We start from the raw sequence: 19,656 nt of genomic DNA, 5'->3' as shown, positions 1-19,656 counted from the left end.
AGGTGCCGAGCCCCGGGGGCGGGGGCCTGATGCCCCCGCGGCTCTGGGATCCGAGTGAGGTGCACGCCCGCCCCGCGGCTGCCTCCCACCCCTTGCGCCGTTGCAGGATCAAGAGGTCTCCGTCCCCAGGGTCAAGCCCCTCCCTTAACCTTGGTGCCCGCCCCCCCGGAAGGTGAGGGCAGCGTCTCTAGTGTGTTGCCGAAGCCTGAGCCGCTGCTTCTGCCAATCTGGTCCTCGCCAGCGGGGAGGAAGGATGCTCTCGGTCTCCTGGCCACAGCTGTCCCGCGGCCCCTCAGCCCTGGTGGGGGATGGCGGGCTCACATCTCGTGTCCCCGAGCCCCCTCTTTTGGGTGGAAACCGCGGATCCCGAGATAGGGCAGTGTCGGGCAGCATCGGGCAGCGGGGAGGCAAAAGGAGTTTGGGCCTTTCCCCTTCCTGAGGTGGGCGCTTGTCCGGCCCGTATCGGTGCTGCCCGCCACCGGGGGCCGGGCCGAGCCCCGCCCCGGCCTGTGACCAGGAGCAGCCGGGCCCTGAGGGCTGTGTGGGCATCAGCCCGGCAGCCTGGGAGGCCAGTGGGGTGACGTGCTGAGCCCGGGCTCGTGCTAGTGAGCCGGAGGGGGGGCCTCGGGAGGGGCTGTCCCCTGACACGTGGGTGGAGACTGGGGACAGCCCAGGGGGCTCCTCTGTCAGAGGCCCCATGGCCGGGACCCGGAGTCCCCTGCAGTGGCCTCCACGGTGAGCACACGTCGGTCTCGTCCCAGGACAGGGGCGCCTCCGGGGCACGAGGCCTTCTGAAGGGTCGGGGAGGCCGGGGGTGGTGCCGAGCCCGACGGGCCCCAGAGAGGAGCCCCTAGGCAGGGGTTCTCAGTCCCCGGGGGGGCAGGGAGCCCGGCGTGCCGCGAGGGTAGGCAGCGGCCACCCAGGCCAAGGCGTAGGCTCCTTGGGCCCCTGCCCACTCTGGAGCCGGCGGCAGAGCCCCCGGGACGGCCCCCCAGGAAGGGCCGCCCAGGCCGCGGTGGGCCGGTGCTGTGCTCCGTGCGGCGGCCGCGGGCAGACTTGCTGGCTCCGGGCTCCCCGTCTGAGGCCACGTCTGTTCTGAGACAGACACTGGGAGCCTGTTTCCCTGCGAGCAGGAACACGGCCTCTCTGTCGGCACCTGGACTGGCCGGCCCCCCGGGGAAGGCTCTCGGGGGCGGGCGCCGCGCACAGACCCGCGCTTGTGCCCCCCCTCGGCTGGGCCTCCTGCCTGAACCGCCGAGTTCCCGCCGGGACCCTCCCTGGAGCAGCCTGGCCCTCCCGCGGTTTGGGGGGGGAGGGGGAGGGGGGGAGGGGTAACGGGGGAGGGGGCTGGGCCGCAGGTGCTGGGCCGCTGCTGCAGCAGGGGTGCGGCCGTGTGGGAGCTGTTTGCTGGCAGCTCGCGTCAGCCTTTCCGATGGGGCCGCGCGCACGTCAGGGCCCGGGAGCCCCCCCGGCGCCGGGAACACCCCGTCCGCTGAGCCGCAGTGGCCACGCCCAGGCCTGGTGTCCCAGCCGAGCCCCCTCCACAGGTCAGGGAGTCATGGCGGGGGGATGTGCTCAAGAGAGGGGGGAGGAGGTGGCCCACTGGGGGAGGAACGAGGGGTCTGTCCATGCCTCCGGACGCCGGACACGTCCCCCCTGGGGAGGCACGAAGGTTCTGACGAGGGTGGGCACGAGGGGAGGACCGGCCGCCGTGGCCTCTCCCTTTCCCAGGCCTAGCCTGGACGTGAAGCGACAGCCACGGGGTTAAGAGCACAGGGAGCGGCGGCTTCCTCGGGGCCACACCAGGCGGCGAATGGGGCTCAGCTGCCCGGCAGAAGGGCCTGACTGGGGACCAGCCCTCCCTTGTGCGGCGGGTGCCGGTGGACACCACGGGGTCAGAGGCTTTACGGGGGCTCCGTGTAATGAACTCAGGAGGAAAGGAGGGGACACGCCGGCCCAGGGAGCCCCTCCTCTCCGAGCTTTCCAAGAGGCCAGGACGCGGGGCAGCGGGGCCCGGGCACACGCAGCTTCCCTCCAGCAGCCAGGCTCCTGCTTCATGGGTCCGCGCGCAGGCCCGGGGCCGCCCCTACGGCAGCTCGGGGTACGGCCACTCCCGCGCCTGGAAGTAGTCCTTCAGCTCTGCGAGGGTGACCGGCGGGAAGTAGGGCCCCAGCCTCTTGCGGACCCACCAGTTGCCTGCGGCGGCGTGCCGGCCCCCGGGGCGGCTGAACTTGTACCTGTAGTGCTCTCCCCGGACCCACCTGTGAGGGAGGACCCCGTGTCAGGCGGCCTGTCCCGCGGCCTGCCGAGCTGCCACTCCTCGGAGTGGCACATGGACGGTGGGGGCCCAGGTGACATCTGCAAAAGGGCGCTCGGCCCCGGAGCGGGCACTGAGGACGGGCCACGGCTGCGGGAGGCTCCCAGCGCCGGGGACATGCACCCGCGCTTGCAGGGGTTCCAAGCCCATGGGTGCCTCTGGAGGAGGGGCCCTGAGGGGCTGCTGTGGACAAGGTCCCGTGCAGGAGGGGAGTCCTACCTGGGGGGCGCCCTGTTCTCGAAGGGGTTGAGGGCCAGTAGGGACAGAGCTGAGGCGTCGTTGGCCAGGAGCCTGCCCGCCAGGTGCAGGACCCACTCGTGCTGCTCGTAGGTCTGGGCGAGAAAAGGAGGCGCTGCTGGCTGCAGGCAGAGCCGGGACGCGGGGAGCCCCCGGGCGAGGGGAGCCCCCGGGCGAGGCAACGCGGCCGTGGGCCCTCAGCTCCCCGCCTGCCCCCCTCAGGTGTGGCGGGGTTAGCCCTCCCAGCTGGTGGGCCACGCTTGCGCCCTGCTCTGGCTCCCTGGGCCGGTGTCTGTAGAGGCTCCTCTTGGCGGTGGGGGGGGTGTCCTGCAGCGGTCCCCTTCTCGGAGGGAGAGGCGGTGACCTCTCACTGGTCGCCTGCTGGCCCTGGGGGTCTCATGTGAGTGACAGTCTGCACAGGCAGACGGGACGGGGACAGCCCTACCAGGCTTGTCTCGCCATCGCGGATAGTGACACCGTGGCCCTCTGCATCCACAGACCCTCGTGCGGGGGTCCGGGCAATGCGGAGACCCCACCTGGGGGGGGGCACTGCTGCCCAGGGGCAAGGCCTGTGCTTGCAGAGAAGCCAAGGGAAAGACCCAGAAGGAAGAAGCGGGCTGGGGGTGGTCAATGAGGCGTGACCGCACCCCCCCACCCCCTCCCGTCCACACTTCGGGCGTCCCCACCGCGGGGGCCGTAGCCTTGGGAACACAGCCGGGGGGAGGACAGCAGAGGCCCTTACCTGGAAGGCCGCGAACCACATGAGCCAGTCCAGGCGGTAGTGGTAGGGCGAGATGAGGCACGGCCGCCGCCCGGGGTCACCGGGCTTGCACTTGAACTCATAGTCCTCCCACACGGCGTCCGGCGTGCTGGCGTTGAGGCTGGCCGTGCCCTGCAGGATGACCTCTGTGCGCTCCTTGGTGATGCTATGGGGAGACCGAGGAGGAGGGTTGGGGGCTCCCTCAGGGCCATGGGTCCCGCGTGTGCACGCAGGGGACGGGGCAGGGAGCCACCGCGCCCGTACCTTCCGAAGGCACCGTACGTGTTGACGATCCTGAGAGGGTTGAAGGACGTGTTCATGACCTGCGTGGGACTCAGCAGGTTGACGACCACAGGGACACTGAGCCAGGCCACCAGGACGCCCAGGGCCACATGCACCGCCCGCCGCACCATGCAGCCTGGTGGGGGCCAGAGAGGGGGATGGGGGGCTGAGCTCTGCTCCGGGGCTTGGACCCTCGGCGGCCCCTCACTCCCACGCCGGCCCTCTCGCTAGCGGCTCGGCTGTCCACTCACTGCATCTCGGGGGTGGCCGCAGCCCTCGCGCGGCCGCCTCCTGCAGCTTCAGCACTCGGTCCTTGAGGCCGCCGGGCCCGGAGGGAAACAAGAACCCCAGGGTGGCGTCATCGAAGCAGGCCACGCTGGGCACCATGGTCAGCCAGTTCAGGAAGCTCAGGTTCCCGCTGATGACGAGGACCACCTGCAGGGGACGGGGCAGTGCCTGAGCCCAGGAGCCCAGGCCCACAGCGGACTCTGGAGGACATGGCGGCTGCTGTGCTGGTGTCAGAGGAGCCTGGAGGGCCGGGCCCGCACGTGTCCACGCCTCAGCTGATCGGAGGCAGTTCTTACTAGAGCCCTGGTGGGCCCCAACCCGTGGACACCTCGGTTCCGGCCTCTGGGGCTGCCCGACGCCCACCCACCGACCTGGGAGCCGGCGGCTTTGTGCGGGGCCATCGCGATGGTGACTGTCCATCCGCCAGCCCCGTAGCCTCTGGGGTGACATGGGGTCTAGACGTCCCGCTGGGCTCGTCTGTGGACTTGGTGGTACTAACTGGGTGGCGGGTGACGGCAGCATCCCCGTGGGGCTCACCCTAGAGACGTAGCCTCTTGGCCTCAAGAACCAAGGTCGCAAAGTCTCTGGTCAGAGGGCGATGGCCAGGGCCGTCCCGTGCGTCAGCCCGTTGCCCGGTGAGCGGCCACCGGCAGGGGCTGCGCCTGAAGCCGCCTCGCAGCCGGGACTTCCGGAGCGTCCTCCTAACAGCTGCACATGTTGTAGGGGGTTTAGTGACTTAAAAATAATGTCTTCGGCCTGATTATGACACCGTTGTTGGGTACTGGAGGGCAACAAGGGGAGGCTGCGAGCCCAGGCCGCCCTCAGAGGCCGCGGCTGCCGAGGGGGGCCCTTGGGAAGGAGGCGTCCCATTCTCCCCTCCTCGGTCTCCCGGACACGCGTGGGAGGTCGCGCACCTCCGAAGCATCCAGCGCAAAGGCTTTTCCCAGATGCTGACTCTTGTGCAAACCATCATAAAATCCAGAAGGTTCCATCCCGGACAGCCCCCGACCCCCACCCAAAGACCTGTGAACTGACTGCCGCCGCCTGTCGCTCTGCCTGTTCCCGAACTTGGTGGGCTCCGCGGCTTGTGTGCTGGGCGGTCCCGCCTCTGGGATCCCGCGTAGCCGGCGGGGGGCCCCGTGCACCTGCTGGCCGGGCCATGGCCCGTGCGAGGCGCGTAGGTGGCCAGTGACAGCATCTCTAGAAGGGGCGGAGTTTGCTTTTCACGAGGTTCCGCGTTACCCATCTGAGCCTCACCACACGTGCTGTGCCCATGTCCTGGGCAGTGCTGGCTTCCTCCGGGCTTCCGAGGACGAGGACGTGCTCTGGCTGTGACGTGCCGCTGTGAGGCCAAGGGCTCTTCCTCACATGGACTCGGTTGTGGGGCTGCAGCGGGGCCTCTGCGCGTTCCAGAACTGTCCCAGGGGCGAGTCCTGGGAAGGGAGGAGGCGGCCCCAGGATGGGGCAGGAGAGGAAGCTGTTAACAGCCCAGCCGCCGCCTGCGGCCGCAGGAGCCACAAAGACAGGAGGGGGACCCGGTGAGCTGGGCAGCGGCCAGACGTGCTTCCACGGCGACTTCGAAAAATGGTGAGACCAGAACACCGCACAGTGGCCCCAGAGGCTGGAGGAGAACGGCCAGAGTTTATCCACACGTGTGACCTAACGGACGTATTTCTGCAACAAGCGTGACCTTCAGAAGCCCACGGCCGTCCAGCAAACAGAGCAGGCCGTCCCCTCGCGCGGGTGACCGGACAGGCGTGGCCCGGCGTGGGCTGGGGTGTCGAGGTTGGGCCTCCTGGCAGCTGGGCTCCCACTCGTCCTCCCCGGCGGGCCTGTCAGCACCGGGCACTGGTCTGCCTCAGCTGTCCCCTGCAGGAGGCGACCCACGGCCGACTGCCAGCCTTGCGTCTCCGCCGGGTCCTGATCCCGGCCGTTGGGGACGAATGTGAGGTCACAGACGCCAGCCTAATGAGGGTCTGGCAGGCGGAGCCGTGCTTGCGATGGGTCGTGTCAGTTCTATGGATTACGACGGCGTTTTACGAGGTGTGACCTGAGATGTGTGGGTTCACGGCTCTCCCAGGATGAATTTGGAAACCAGTGTTCTTGGTCCTGAGCCCCCAGATCGATGATTTCTCATTCTTCACCGTCTGTGCCGGTAACAGCCCCTGGGCCGTAGCCTCTCCCCCAGGCGGGGCCCTGTGCCTCCTCCCCCGGGGCCTGACTTCCCACTTGTCTCCCGGACCCACGGGCCCCTCCCACTCCTCTCAGCTCTCCAGTCTCTCCTTGCTGCGTGAGCAAGTGACCGGGCGGGGAGGTGCCCCCGAAGCGCGGCTCTGCCGCCTCCTCTCAGGAGTCTGGGCCGCTCTCTGGCTGAGTCCGGCAGCTCCGCGCTCACGGAAACGTCCTGTTTGTCTGGGTCCCGTCAAGACGCCGACGGCTGGCGGTCTCGGTACAGCTCTCTGAGGCCACGGGGGAAGGTCGCGGCTGCAGATCCCTCTGCCGCTCTGTATGGCCCGACGGCTGCTGAGACGGGGACCTTGCCTCCGTCCCCCGCGGCCCGGAGTCCCTGCTTGTGCCGGGTGGGACGCCAGGCAGGAGGGGAGCCCTCACACCTGCCTCTCAGAGCCCCTGTCGCGCAGCCGGCCACCAGCACCCACCTCTGGCCACGAAGGGCCCATCTGGGCAAACCCTCCCGGCAACCCTGTTGGACGTGTGGCCGCCGTCGCCACTAGAAGGCCCAGCAGCGGCGTAGCCAGGGCCAACCTCTCCAGGCACGACGGGCCCAGCCGGCAGCCGCGCTGAGAGCCCACAGCAGCCCAGGCCCAAAGCCGCCGGTCTGACCGGACGCCCCTGCGGAGCGCGCTCGCCGCCCGTGCTCCTGTGTGTCACAGCCGAGCCCCGGGAGGACCCTGCACAGAGCAGAAGGCACTGCTGCGCCGGAAGGTGCGGCCGAGAAACCCTGAGGGCGGGCAGACACACCGGCCAGCCCCAGGGGCTTCCCGACAGGGAACACAGGACCTTACTCAGGACGCCCCAGCGGAGTGACCTGCCTGCTCGCAGGGTCCCTTGTGTCCTGGGATGCAGTAGACGTTAAGACCACGTAAGCATTTAGACGGAAAGACGGAAAGCGTGGGGCAAGTCGCCCGTGACGCCGGGCCTTGGACGTGAGGGGGTTATTTCCGCCGCGTTCCCGGGCTGCCCTCGTGCGGGGTCACCCGCTCACCCCTCTGGAACAACCCCGGCTTGGGGCGCAGGCGGTCACGTGGTGTGGGCACAGCGGGTGTCGTCTGGAGAGCAGCGTGCAGCCGCGGGGTCTGGCTCCCCCGACAACGGAGAAGAGCCCCGGGGCCCTGTCCGCCCAGGCGCCGGGCCTCCCCGACTTCCACGTGCAAACCCTCAGCGGTCAGGACGGGGACACAGGAGAGCCCAGGGAGCCTGTCCGAGGTGCCCCGTTTCCTCCAGCATTTCCGTCCTGTCTGCGTCCCTGGAACCATCCGATCCCACACTCGGGCACACCCTTCCTGCCGCTCCAGCCGAGGACCCAGCAGGCATGAACTTGGGAGTCTCTCCAGACTCCCGCAGAGCCGTTGGTCGCTGGCGGGCCACCACTGACCATGCCCTTTTGTCCTCAAGAAGTGGAGTGAGCCCCCGTGGCCCACAGCCATGACCCTGTGCGCCATCACTCGGTGGCCCCAGGAACACTGACTTTGCATGCAGGGTGACTGCTTTCTCGGGGCTCGAGGGCCTGGAAGGAGGGAGCGGTGCTGGAGCCGGCCGGGGGACAGGGCCGGGGGACAGGGCCGGGGGACAGGCCGGCGAACTTGAGCCCAGGCAGCCACACAGACCCACGCCAGCCTCTGCTCTCCCTGGAGGCATTTAGCGGGCCTCGAAGGGCAGAGCTTGATGCCAGGGAGGTCAAGGCGGCGGGCTGGCTCTGTGCCGGAAGGAGGCACGCAGGCCAGTAGGCCCAGGGACGGCTGGGGTGCCCTCACGTCTGCCAGCCACAGGGTCCAGGCACCTGGAAGCTCCCAGAGGACGCGGGTGGAGACCCAGGGGAAAGCCAGGCACACGGCAGAGACCCTGCAAGGCACAGCCCCAAGGAAGGCTAAGCCAGCCCCGCCTCGGAGGCTCCGTCAGGCCGCCCAGTATGGGGAGACCTGTGAGCAGGGCGGGATTCGGCACCGAGGAGGACCCGGCGTCCACACCCTCACCCACGGCCCCCGGCGTCCCGTCGGGGCCTGCGGACCTGCGAGCCGAGGAGAAGGGCTCCAGAGGACAGAATCGGAGGCGGGAGGAAACCTGGACCTGGTGGACGAGCGTGTCCGAGCAGCCTCTGCGAACGAAAGAAGGGATTTACGAGACGCTGTCACAAGCAGGAGAAACGCGGAAAGTGTGCAAAGAACCACACGCGCTCTGAGAGCGGCAAAGGGCCCGTGAGCAACGGAGCGGCTCCTGCCCGGACATGAGGCAAGCGGGCGTGGGGACGGCAGGGTCTGGAGGCGAGGTGCCCTCTGAGCCACCGCATGGACCGCGGCCAGACGGGATGCCCGACAGACACACCGGGCGCCACGTCCCGGGAAGGGGGGGCCGCAGAGAAAGTACCGAGAGATGATGTCCCAGAATTGTGATTCGATGACAGTGACGAACAGATTGGAGACGCCTTCGATGCCACCGGCGGGGGTAGGGGCAGTTCCGTGGTGGGGCCGCACAGACGGCACAGTGGTGCGGCGAGAACGCCGTCCGACTCCGAACCGCGGTGGTAGAGGCGTCGGGAAGGCGGGGACTGGAAGACGCCCGCCCGCGGCCTCTCTGCTCGAGCAGCCGCCGCATGGTCCCCGGGGCGACTCCGGGCTGGGCGCCGGGTCGGGAACGGCCCACCTGCGCGTGAGTAACTTGTGAACGTCTTTCCAGTTCCCTTGCAGCGTAGGCGTCCCAGGGGACACACGTGCTCTTGGGCACCTGTGTCCTGGGACCCCAGCTCTGGGCATGTGGCTCAGGAGCCGGGGGGGGGGGGCAGCTCGCTGCTGCCCTGGTGTCACCCTGGTGCTGGCCCTCACCGTGACCTTTCCTGACTCTGGCCGCAGTCACAGACGGTGGAAGGAGCGGGACACGGAGGGAGGCGGAGGCGGGTCTCTGCTCCCAGCCGGAGCCACCTGCCTCTGAGCACCTGGTCTCACTGGGGGGCGTCCGCTCCTGTCCCTTACGCAGGCTGCCCCTGCCAGGGTCCCTCCCTCAGACTCGAGGCTGAACGTCCCAAGGCGGGGGCGTCTGGGACCGGGCAGGTCAGCTCTCCCGTCGGGTCTTGCGTGCACCTCCAAGTAGACAGCAGCCCCGTGGCCTTGCAGAAGCCTCCGGAGCAGCTGTGTCAACCGGGCGGAGGCGGGGAGGGGCACGTCCACATCCTCAGCCGCCTCCGCAGGAGCGAGCGGAAACAACAGATCCGGACGCGTCCCCGGGCTGTCGGGTGCAGGAGCAGAAGCGCGGCCCGTCAGGACCGCACAGAAACCCCCACGCCATGCTCCCCAGTGACCGGCCCCTGGCACGGCGCGGGGACCCCTGAGAGTTAAGCTCCGGCCGTGAGGCTGTGCCCCGCAGCGGCGCTGCCCTCGAGCCAAGTCTGGTTGGCGGACGCGTGAACTGTGGCGCGCCCGGAACGCAGATGGTTGCCCCGCGGTGGAAGTGAGCGCTTCAGCCGGGAAAACGAGGACCCTCGGGCGGGTGCTGCTAGGTGAGGGGCCGTCTGGAGAGCGAGTCTCCCAGACGCCTGCAGCCACGGGATGCCCTGGAGAAGGCCGAGCTCCGGTGACAGCCAGGAGTCAGGGGCTGTCCTGGGCTTGAGGCGGGGAGGGGTCCGGGAGCACAGAAGGCTCTCGGGGCGGCGGGGGGACGCTGTGACTGACGGTTCGATGGACACCTGTCCAGAGGATGCATAGCGCCGGTGACCCCGCAGCGAACCCTCCTGATCCCGCTGGTGATCAGGTGTCCGCCTGGGCTCGTAAGTTGACGTGTCACATGAGACGGATGTGCGGACCCTCTACCGCCGTGTCACGTGACAGTGACGTCGTCTTTCTGCAGATTCGTGACCGTGCACAGCCAGGGCGTTACTCCAGCGGCGGCGGAAGCACTGGGGGCCTACAGCAGGTGGCAGGAAAGTAACAAGAAACTGCAAAATGCCGCAGACCTAGCGAGTTCGGGGAAGGCGCCCCCAATGAATGCCTGCTTAACCCCGCGCGTTTGCTCCTGTACTGCCTTGGCCCTTTCTCGAAACTGGCAACGGGACGTGGTTCGTGCCTTTATCCGTCCACCGCTGAGCGCGTTCGGGGCTGTGATGCGAGATTTCGGAGCACGTGAGCCCCTCGCAGCCTCCTGAGTGTGGGGTCCGTCTGCACAACTCGCCGCTCTAGACACGACAACGGTACCAGGGGAGCCACGCCCGCCTGGACGCGGGCCTCCCCTCACACACGCCCCCCGCAGCCTTTTCTGTTACCACAGAGACTGGGAAACACCCAGAAATTCCTCCGATGGAACAAGAGACCAGCCGAGTAGGGGACACACTCAGGGAGGGGCACAGCCTGAGGTGGAGGGCCCTCCCCGTGGGCAGGCGAGGCGGGGCACGCGCTTCTCAGAACGCCCCCACTCCGTGCCCTTCCCTGCGAGCTGTCCCCCCGCCTGCCCCCACAGACAGCAGCCACGACAGCAATCGGAATCCCAGTTTCGGACACTACGTCCAAAGCTAGGGATGACCTGCAGGTCGGCTGCCTGAATTTAAATGACAAGGAAACGGGACGCCTGGGTGGCTCAGTTGTTAGGTGTCTGCCTGCAGCTCGGGTCATGATGCCGGGGTCCTGGGATCGAGTCCCATGTCGGGCTCCCTGCTCAGCGGGGAGCCTGCTTCTGCCTCTCCCACTCCCCCGTTTGTGTTCCCTCCCTCGCTGTCTCTGTCAAACGAATAAATAAAAATCTTTTAAAAAAAATGACAAGGAATTTACAAGTCCCAACGGAGTTGTTCGTGGGAATCTACGAGCAGATGCCCCAGTTGAGGGAAAGGAGAGGCCCAGAGAGTGGAGGCCCCAGACGGCGGCCGTGGAAGCGCTGCTCGCGGGGGAGGGGCCTGGTGCCACGAGCGCTGAGGCTGTGGCTGGTGGGGCAGGGAGCGGGCAGGGCGGCAGGCCGAGGGCTCAGGACCATTGTCCACGTGGACATAGAGCAGCCCCAGCCTCTGCCTCAGAGCCCGGCTGACGAGGGCTGGACGGCTAACCCAGGAGAGGGTTGACCCCATGGGAGGACACCCCTAGAACCCCCCACGGGCGGCTTCCCAGACGCGAGGGAGGAGCACGTCCCGGGCCATCTCCCTGTCCTCCCAGCGGAGACTCCTCGCGGACGGTTACAGGGATGACGCAGGCGCGGGCTCACCTGGAACAGGATCTGTAAGGCGCCGTGGAGGGTGCGCATCCGCCGTCCGAGGAAGAGGAAGAAAGGCACCACGAGCTCCAGGAAGTGGTTGCTGAGTGTCTGGAAGCGGTGGACCCACCATGGGGACCAGTGCAGGAAGTAGGCCACAGGGTTGGGCACTGGCTGCGTCTGGGGACAGAAGGGGGCCCGTGAGCCAAGCCTGGAGCTCCACCCCGCAGGGGACCTCTGCCCCCCCCGCCCGGCCCTGCCCGCCCTGTGCCCACCGGCTGTCCCAGGAGAGCGTCAGGGGAGACCAGTCCCCTGGACCTTTCTCCGGCAGCTCAGATGCCTGTGGCCGAGATGCCAGACCTGGAACCGAGTGTCTCAGCCTCAGGGTGTGAATCATGGGTGCCCTCCCCCTGCCTGGTCTCCTTTAATTGTGATGCTGACCCCCGGGGGCACCCTGAGTGTCCTGGGGACCCAGGAGCAAAGGGATGGGCACTAGGGGAACCCAGGTTTCAGGTCCGCGCTCACATGCGGAGATTTCCGCACGGAGGCCGTGGAAGCGGGGGGTTCCGGCCTCGTGTGTGTTCTGGGAACAGCCCCCAAGCATGTGTGGGGGCGGGTGGAGCGTCCCGAGAGGCCCGCGTGTTGACTCAGCCGTGTGCCGGCCGCCCCACCACCCAGCTGACCGGTCCTGTGCCTCTGACCGCAGCGGCCCGGTCTTCCCCCAGGCCCCTGGCGGCAGCCGAGGCTGGGCGCCTCCCACCCAAGCCGGATGCCCGGGCGGGGACCCGCGGCCGTCAGTGAGAAGACCAGCACCCAGAGGCTCCGGTTCCGGGAACCGCGTGCGGCCCGGCTCACCCGCCCCCCAGGTCTGGGATCAGGGCCAGAAGCACGTGTGGGGGCAGCCCAGCCCCAGTGAGTGGCCTGTTCCTCTTCTCGCCGCTGTGGTTCTGAACACGAGCCCCTCGTGTGCCCCATTCTCCCTCCCGGCGTGGCCACGACGTCGCCATCTGAGAGGGGGAGTGCAGGGACACAGGGACAGCGGGCAGTCGCGGTGGGCTGACCTGGTTCCAGTTTGAGACTCAAACGTGTTCGTGGTACGAAACGGCTTCTACTCGTCACACGTGGTTCAGCCCCTGCTGCTGCCCCTGGAGCCCCAGCTCGGCTCGGCCGCAGGCTCCCACCCCTACCCTGGGTGTGCTCCCCCACCCCGGACACAAGGAAGTGCCTGCGCCGCGGGTCCAGGTGCGCCGGCCTGTGCTGCCCCTGGGCACGGGGCCTCCTGCCTGGACACACGGGGCGGCGGGATTGGGTAAGAGGCCGCGGGAGGAAGTCGCGAGAACGCAGCCCTGGGCTGACTGCCCCCGCCCGCCACGCAGGGCCGGAGATGGCCCCAGGAAGGACGGCTGCCGGGGAAGGGCCACCGTCCCGTCCAGTTTGTCTCCTTGCTGACCTTTCCACTCGGACCCGATTTCTGACTCAGAGCAAAGTCAGAATAGGAAAGAAAACCCCCGAATGCCCCACTTCGCACCCATGCTCTCCCGCTTCCCACCGCAGGAGCAGCGACGGGCAGCCTCTGAGCGTCAAGGGCGAGCGCTCCCGGGGCTCGGCAATCACACCCGGCGCCGGGCCGTTGCGCCCGCGGGTCCGACCAGTGTAGACGGTCACGTACACTGCAGGCCAGGTCGCCTGCTGTCCCGCACCTCGCCAGCCTCTCGTCCAAACGTCAGGACACAGCCGCACTCATGCACCCCATGTCCCTCAGGGCGGGTCCCACAGGGGTGACGGGGCTGTCCCGGGGACCCAGGGCGGCATAGTGGTTTGCGCCTGAACTTCTTGGTTGAGGGGTGTCCGTCGGGCCCCGCCCGGCACCGTGAGGCGGACAGAAGCAGCCTCCTGCGTTCCAGCATCCTGTGACGGTTCTCGCCAGAATCTGGGGTTCCCTTGGCCACTGAGTGGTGACTCCCGGGTCTGCCGTTCCGTCTGCCTTTGTCAGCTGGCTTTCCACCGCAGGGTCAAGTGCGCCTCCGGCCCGTTTGTCAGCGCTCACGTGGCCACGTGGGCTTTCTTCACGGCCACTTCTGATGCAACCGCAGCGTTCCCAGAGACTCCCCACTTTCGGGCCCTAAAGATGCTCCAGGGTCATCAGAACCCCTTGCTGCCGCCGCCCCTCGGTGCCCCTTTCCCCAAGGAGCCCTGGTCCCTGTGAGGGGAGGCTGGGAGCAGGGACCCAGCCAGGGCGTGGGGGTCACGGTCTCTGGGCTCCTTCGTGGGCGGAAGCAGAAAAAGTGAGTGACAGCATCTCCGCGGCCGCACCCACGCCGTCTCGCTGACGGGGCTGTGCGTCCCCCCGCGTTGCGAGCGGATTTCTGCAGCACAGGGAGGCGGACGGGTCTCTTCCCGTCTACCCCAGGGACCTGTTCCCACGTGTGTTCCCGCCTGTGAGCGCGAGGGCCCGCCGGCCACGCAGCCTGAGCCTGTGCGCTCCCTCCTGGGGCTTCTGCCGTACCGCGTCCCCAGCGGAGCAACCCAGGAACGACGTGTGGCCGACACTTGGTGGACGGGACACGTGGCCCCTGCCCGTGGTGGGTAAGTGCAGTGCGTGTCACTGTGACGCGGCCTTCCCGTTCACTGTCCCGCAGCGTCTCCAGACAGGCAGCCGCGTGTGCTCTGCCCTGCGGCACGGACGGCCCACGAATGGCCGGAAAGGACGAAGGTCTTGGTGCCGGTTCTGCAGCGTCTTCGGCCGGCTCGCTTCTGAAAAGCCGTTTGAGGCCCACGACTGCGGAGGCCCCCATGGTGACAGGATGCACACGTGAGGGGAACGAGCACAGACGCAGGGAGAGGACGTGTGTCCCTTTGCCTTCGGAGCAGGCACTCCCCCAGAGGTCCCCGCACCACGGGGTCACATCTGCGTCTCGGGAGGTGTGGTGTCGTCCGCACCCAGGGAGGCCCCAGCAACGGCCGTCCACCTTCTAGGACTCCTCCAGGATGGCGGGCCCGGCTGAGGGTAGGACGCATGTACGAAGAAAAAGAAACAACTCGCCGTGCTTGCTTGGAGCCCGGGGAGGGAAGCCACGCTCCTTGCTGAATCCGGGAGAAGCTGCCGGCGGCCTCCTCCTGCGACCGTTCCTTCCCACGGAGGGCGCCCGGCCGGGGTGCGGGCAGCGACGGGGCAGAGCACACGACTTGGCTTCAGCGTTTGCCGGAAGAAATACACTGTCCGGGGCAGGGAGTGCGGCTGAGCGGCTCCTGAGGCCTCTGGGCACCGGCCCTAGCTTTGGGCAGCAAGGCTCCGTCCACCAGGGCGGCCTCACTGCGTCCTCTGCAGGCTGGCCCCCGGGACCAGGGGTGAGGAGGGGACCCGGCTGGCGGCCCACCTGCCGCAGCCTCCAGGTCATGCCCGCAGCGGCGGGAGCCCAGACGGAGTGCGCTGCGGGGGCAGGTTGGGGTTCGGAGGAGAAGGGCTCCAGCCCAAATGTATCCTCTGTGGGGCAGCGGCTGCCAGTTCTGGTCAGTGCACGCCTGGGGAGTGCTGAGAAGCCAGGCTCAGCGGAAGCGTCCCCCGCCAGCAGCCAGGGAGCAGCGACACGGCTGGGGTCGGCAGGTGTGAGCCCAGAGCGGCCGGGCCCCCTGCGCCGCGGAAATGCCAGCCGATGCCTGGGGACGGACGCTAGCCGCGGCGTGGAATTCCTTCCAGAGACGGCTCTGTCTTGCAGCACCTGCACTGCCTGGGACTGGGCTCCTCCTGTGGGTTTACGATCTGCTGGACGGGGGTGTGGGCTCTACCTGCCCTCTCTGCGCGGCCGGGGTGGGTCCCGAGGCCTCCCTGCTCCTGCAAGCCCGGGACAGTTTTATTTTTGTTTGCTCTGAAGCTGGGAAAAACCCCACTGTGCCGTAGAATCTGGCTGTAAACCCTGGAAACGGTGGAACGTCACACCCCATAAAGCAGGGGAGGGGTGCCCAGTGCTGCCTCTGGCAGGAAGCTCGGCCACGCTCACCCCTGCGGCTAAGCGGCCGGAGAGCCGCGCAGCCTGGATGCTGGCGGCCGGCCAGCCCTGACCCCGGGAACACTTTACGGCTGGTCCCCTTAAGAAAAGACACTTTTAAAAAGAGAAACCACGAAGGGCGATAAAAACAGTTGCAGGGTTTGGGGAAAGCGACGTTCCTTCATGCTGGTTCCGACACCTTCCCTTCCATGCTTCGGTGGTGAGTCCGAGACACAGAAATGGCTTTTTCAGCCTTTCTCCCATTTCAGGGACTGTAAATTACGCGTTTGAGGCTTTAATCAGGAAGGGAATATGCATAATTCTTGTCTGAAGAACAAATTTCTGAAAACCCTCAAGCCGCCCGCATTCTGTTCCATCAGAGGACTGAGTTGCGAGCCTTCCGCATGCCCAGGACCCCTGCCCCTCGCGGAGCCCAGGGCTGAGGTGTCCACAGAAAGGCCGCTGGGAAGTCCGAGTCCCCGTATGTTTGCAGGGTGGGGGGCTTCCCCCGTACACCGGAGTCGTCCGCCTGCTGGCGGCCCCCACTCGGCAGGAGCGGAGACCCCTGGCACCCGGCCAGCGAGGGTCTCAGGATAAAACCCGGAGACGGACGGTGTTCGCGCACAGCTGCCGGCCGGCTCCCCGGATGTCAGGGCTGAAGGCTCCGAGTGAGGCCAAGGCAGAGCCAGCGGTGGCCGCACGGGTGCTCATCTCGGGGGCTCGGGCCACCGGAGGGCTGCTGTCCCCGCCCACCCAGACGACGGGCGATGCAGGAGGAGCGAGCTACAAACGTGACGGGCGCCCCAGGGCCCATGGACAGGAGCCGTCGCAGCGCCGTGGGACAGGACTGGACACCGGGGTGAGCTGCGGTGGCACCCCCGAGAGCTGCCGCCCACCACCCCCCTTTGCGGGGGCTCTTCCCACCTGACCGTGGGGAGAGGCCGGGTCCCGGTCTGCCCCTGTGCGCTGTACCTGTCGCACACCGCCCAGGCAGGCGGGAGAGAGAGAGGCCTTCAGAGCGGAGCCCGCCGGCAGCGAACCTGTGCGCCAGCAATGTGAGGGGCGTCCGGCCGGCGGCGGGGGGGACGGCGGGCCGGGTCCGGTGGGCGCGGAGCAGGCAGCCCTGGAAGCGGCCAGTACGTGGACAAACCGGAGCGCCGCGGCACTTGGTTTCTGGGACAGGAACTGTGTGATCGTGGCCATGGCCCTGCCCGTCCCCACGGCTCACGGGAGCAGCACGGCACTCACAGGTACGCGGTGACGCGCCTGAGACGCGCCGTGAACCCCGATGTCCGGGCTCGCGAGCCAAGGGAGGCCAAGGAGCCGTGGCGAGAATGGAGTGATGCGAGAGAAGCCGCGGGCGACGCGGGAGGACGGACGGGAGGAGGAGGCAGCGACGGTGTCGGAAACCAGGTCGAAGCGCAGCGGCCCAAACGCACCGCGAGGCAGAACCCGGGGCTGCCCGGCTCCCCGCTCCGCTGCCCCTGCCCCACCCATGCGTCCTTGCTCACACTCTCTCTCGCTAATAAAATCTTAAAAAAAGAAAAAAAGGCTGAATCTGTCAGACCCAAGACAAGACCCGGCGCAGCGGCCTGTGAGGCTCACACTTCGAAGGCGAGGGCGCGCGGGGGCGGCCGTCAGACCTCAGAAGCACCGAGACCAGGGACGGGAGGTGGTGTCTTAAGGCCACGGGACCACGAGGAGGCCCCAGGGCGCTGACACGTAGGCGCCGCGCTCCAGAGCTTCTAGACCCACCGCGCGGGCGGCAGACGCCACCGCTGGGGCCCACACGCCCGCAGTTCCTGCTGCTTCAGGCCCTTCTCTCGACCGTACTAGGACAGCGGACAGCGGACGGGAGACCCGGAGGCGCCGAGCCCGCAGCCCGACCTCGCAAGCACTCACGCAGCACGGGACGTGCCTGCGGTCGGCTCAAAGGCAGCGCTCCCTGAGGCCACGCTCCGGGCCACGACAGGGGTCTTAATCGACTGTGACACACGCCGTCTGGAAATGGTGAACTAAATCAGACAGGAGTAACCGGAAACCGCGTGCAAAGCCCCACCTGTTCGGGAACTCGGTCACGCCGACGGACCAGCCTCCCCGAGCGCACCCTCTAGTACCCGGGCCAGGGATCTGACCACAATTTCGGGGTTGTCACTCAAGTGGGGGAGACCGAATCGAGCTGTGAGGTCACCTCCTTAGGAGCCGTGAGCCAGTGTGGCCGAGGGAGGGCGGGCCGCACGGGTCTGTACGAAGAGCAGGAGTGACACGGACCTGGGCTCAAGTCTGAGTCCTTGCAGCAGCGACCCTCACTGACCCTGACGCTCTGTCCCTGCATCGCATGGACTTGGCCTTGGTCTGGCGGGGCTTGCCCTTCCCGGTGACCCCAGGGCGTGGGCGGCACCAGGAGCACAGCCAGACCGCGTTCCCCTCCCGGCCCCAGCACCGACCCACCCAGTCCCCAGGACACACACAAAGACATACTCTTCCTATGACATCAGTAAAACCCCGGGGCACAGCGCACAGAGGCCCCCAGGCCCCCCCTCCGCTGGAGGTAACCGAGTCACGGCTTCCGCTGAGCGAACATCCGTGAACATCCGTAGCTTTCACGGTAGCGTCAACCTTGATTCAAATGATTTCCAGGTTCCCAGCCTCCCCCCGTCACGGGACAAACAGCTGGTAACCGTGTCCCGGGGGCGCAGTCAAAGGTCGGACCCCCAGCCTGAGAGACGTGCAGAAGCCTCCGGTGCTGGGGCTGCCGTGGGAGCGCGCGGGGAAGGTTCCGCTGTGCCTGGGGGGGCTGCGGCTCCGCAGCGCCAGCGCTGCCCTCGGCTGCACCCAAGGCCACGGGCAGAGCACACAGGGCGCGGGCTCTGGAACCAAGGGAGGGACTCACGGGCCTCGGGCAGGAGGGGAGGGGAGTCTGGTGGGACGGGGCGAGACCTCCAGTCGGAGCTCCCCGCCAAACACGCCCCCGCGGGATGTCCCTGCTGCCAGGCTGGGTGACAGGTGGCGCGGCCGCAGGCGCACCCAGGACTCGGGAGGCGGCCGCTGACACAGCGAGGACTGAAAAGCCACAGGAGGCGTGGGGCGGTCCCAGCAGCGATTACAGGACAGCTGCGGCCTCCCGGGAGCGGGAGACAGGGAGCAAGTGTCCCATCTGACAGGTGGCGCTCCAGGTGCCCGTGTTTTCGTGGCCAACAAGGGGCAGAGGACACCGTGACAGGCATTCGCTGTGTCCACGGACGAGTGGATGAGGTCGCTCTGACCCAAGCGCCCTCGGGTTAATCCAGTCACCGGGAGACACGGTCCCAGCCCCCCACAAGCATGTGAGCGGGCAGCAGGGACCGGAGCGTCCGGAGGGGCTTGGACCTGGGTGGGGTCCCAGGGAGTGGGGGCGGGGATGACAACGGCCTAAAGCTGGGGGCCGAGGTGGGGGGGGCGTGGGCCGCCGAGGGGGGCAGGCATGTGGCAGAGCAGCCCCGCGCTGTGCGCCCCTGCTGGAGGCGTGTGTGGCAGCCCCGATGGCAGGAGCGGGGGGACCTGGGCAGGACCATGCGCAGCGGTGGAGGGACCGGTGCCCACAGCCAGAATCGACCCCTTGGACCGCAGCCGCGGGGCCCAGCAGCCCCCCCCGGCCCGGCACCCGGGACGTCCTGCAAGCCCCCGTGGGGCCTACCTGTGCCCTGACGAGAGAGCCAGCAGGAGGCGCCTCCATCCACTGAGCTGCGGCCTCCGAGAGGCTTGTGCCTGCGGTATGGAGGCCGGTGCCCGTGGACGGGCGTGCGGGGACAGGGAGCCGGGTCCGCGGCCGCCGTGCAGCTCACCTCATAGTGGAAGTCCATGCAGGTGAGGTCACGCCAGCACCGGTCCCCCCGGATCTTGATCAGGCCCTGCCAAAGCAAAACAGACAGAAGCGTGAGCCCCTCCAAGGCCAAGTCCAATGTGTGCGCGACACGTCCAGCTTCCGGCTTCCTCGGGTGAACGCAGCACCCTCTGTGCTTTCCCGAAACTCCGGTTCTCTGAGCGTCGTCGCAGGGACGCGCCTCGGAGGCTTTGCAAGCGGACAGGCAGGCAAAGCTACGGCTGGACGGACGCCAGAGGCCGAGACAGCCGGGAAGGGGATGCGTGTCCCAGGAGGGCGGCGAGTGACTCGGAAGCGCGGGGCCTGCAGATCCCCTCCAGGCAGCCCGAGCGCTCCCTTCCGCATGGCATGCGGGGAAACCGGGTGCCCGCGCCCCCGAGCGTCCAGGGAACGGCTCTGCCGCTGTGGAGGAGGGTCCCCTGAGTGGTCTGCGGCCGAGCTCCCCAGCACCATGCCTGCCCCCCACTTCCTCTCGGGAACTCGCGGCTCCCTTCCTAGGCCGGAGCTGTCCAAGCCAGCACCG

At 68.1% G+C, this 19,656-nt stretch overlaps 1 protein-coding gene across 3 annotated transcripts in view; it reads right to left on the bottom strand.

Moving 5' to 3' along the window:
- Positions 1-1,551: 1,551 nt before the first annotated feature.
- The window catches only part of LMF1 (lipase maturation factor 1), a 73,270-nt gene continuing 55,165 nt past the window's right edge, over positions 1,552-19,656 (bottom strand). Inside the window, exons 5-12 of one of the 3 annotated variants that reach the window (XM_045993457.1) lie at positions 19,096-19,161; positions 11,298-11,465; positions 8,131-8,217; positions 3,848-4,031; positions 3,579-3,732; positions 3,297-3,480; positions 2,537-2,649; positions 1,552-2,261 (exon numbers count right to left, since the gene is read on the bottom strand). In XM_045993457.1, coding sequence (XP_045849413.1) covers positions 2,087-2,261; positions 2,537-2,649; positions 3,297-3,480; positions 3,579-3,732; positions 3,848-4,031; positions 8,131-8,217; positions 11,298-11,465; positions 19,096-19,161 — 1,131 coding nt within the window. In that variant the 3' untranslated portion in view covers positions 1,552-2,086. The remainder of the gene's footprint in view (positions 2,262-2,536; positions 2,650-3,296; positions 3,481-3,578; positions 3,733-3,847; positions 4,032-8,130; positions 8,218-11,297; positions 11,466-19,095; positions 19,162-19,656) is intronic. The other 2 variants (XM_045993458.1, XM_045993459.1) reach the window with 2 other exon arrangements.

This window comes from Meles meles, chromosome 21 (genome assembly GCF_922984935.1).
Source record: "Meles meles chromosome 21, mMelMel3.1 paternal haplotype, whole genome shotgun sequence".
Lineage (NCBI taxonomy): Eukaryota > Metazoa > Chordata > Mammalia > Carnivora > Mustelidae > Meles > Meles meles.
Note: the sequence above shows the minus strand (reverse complement) of the source record. Positions and strands in the feature narration are given on the sequence as shown.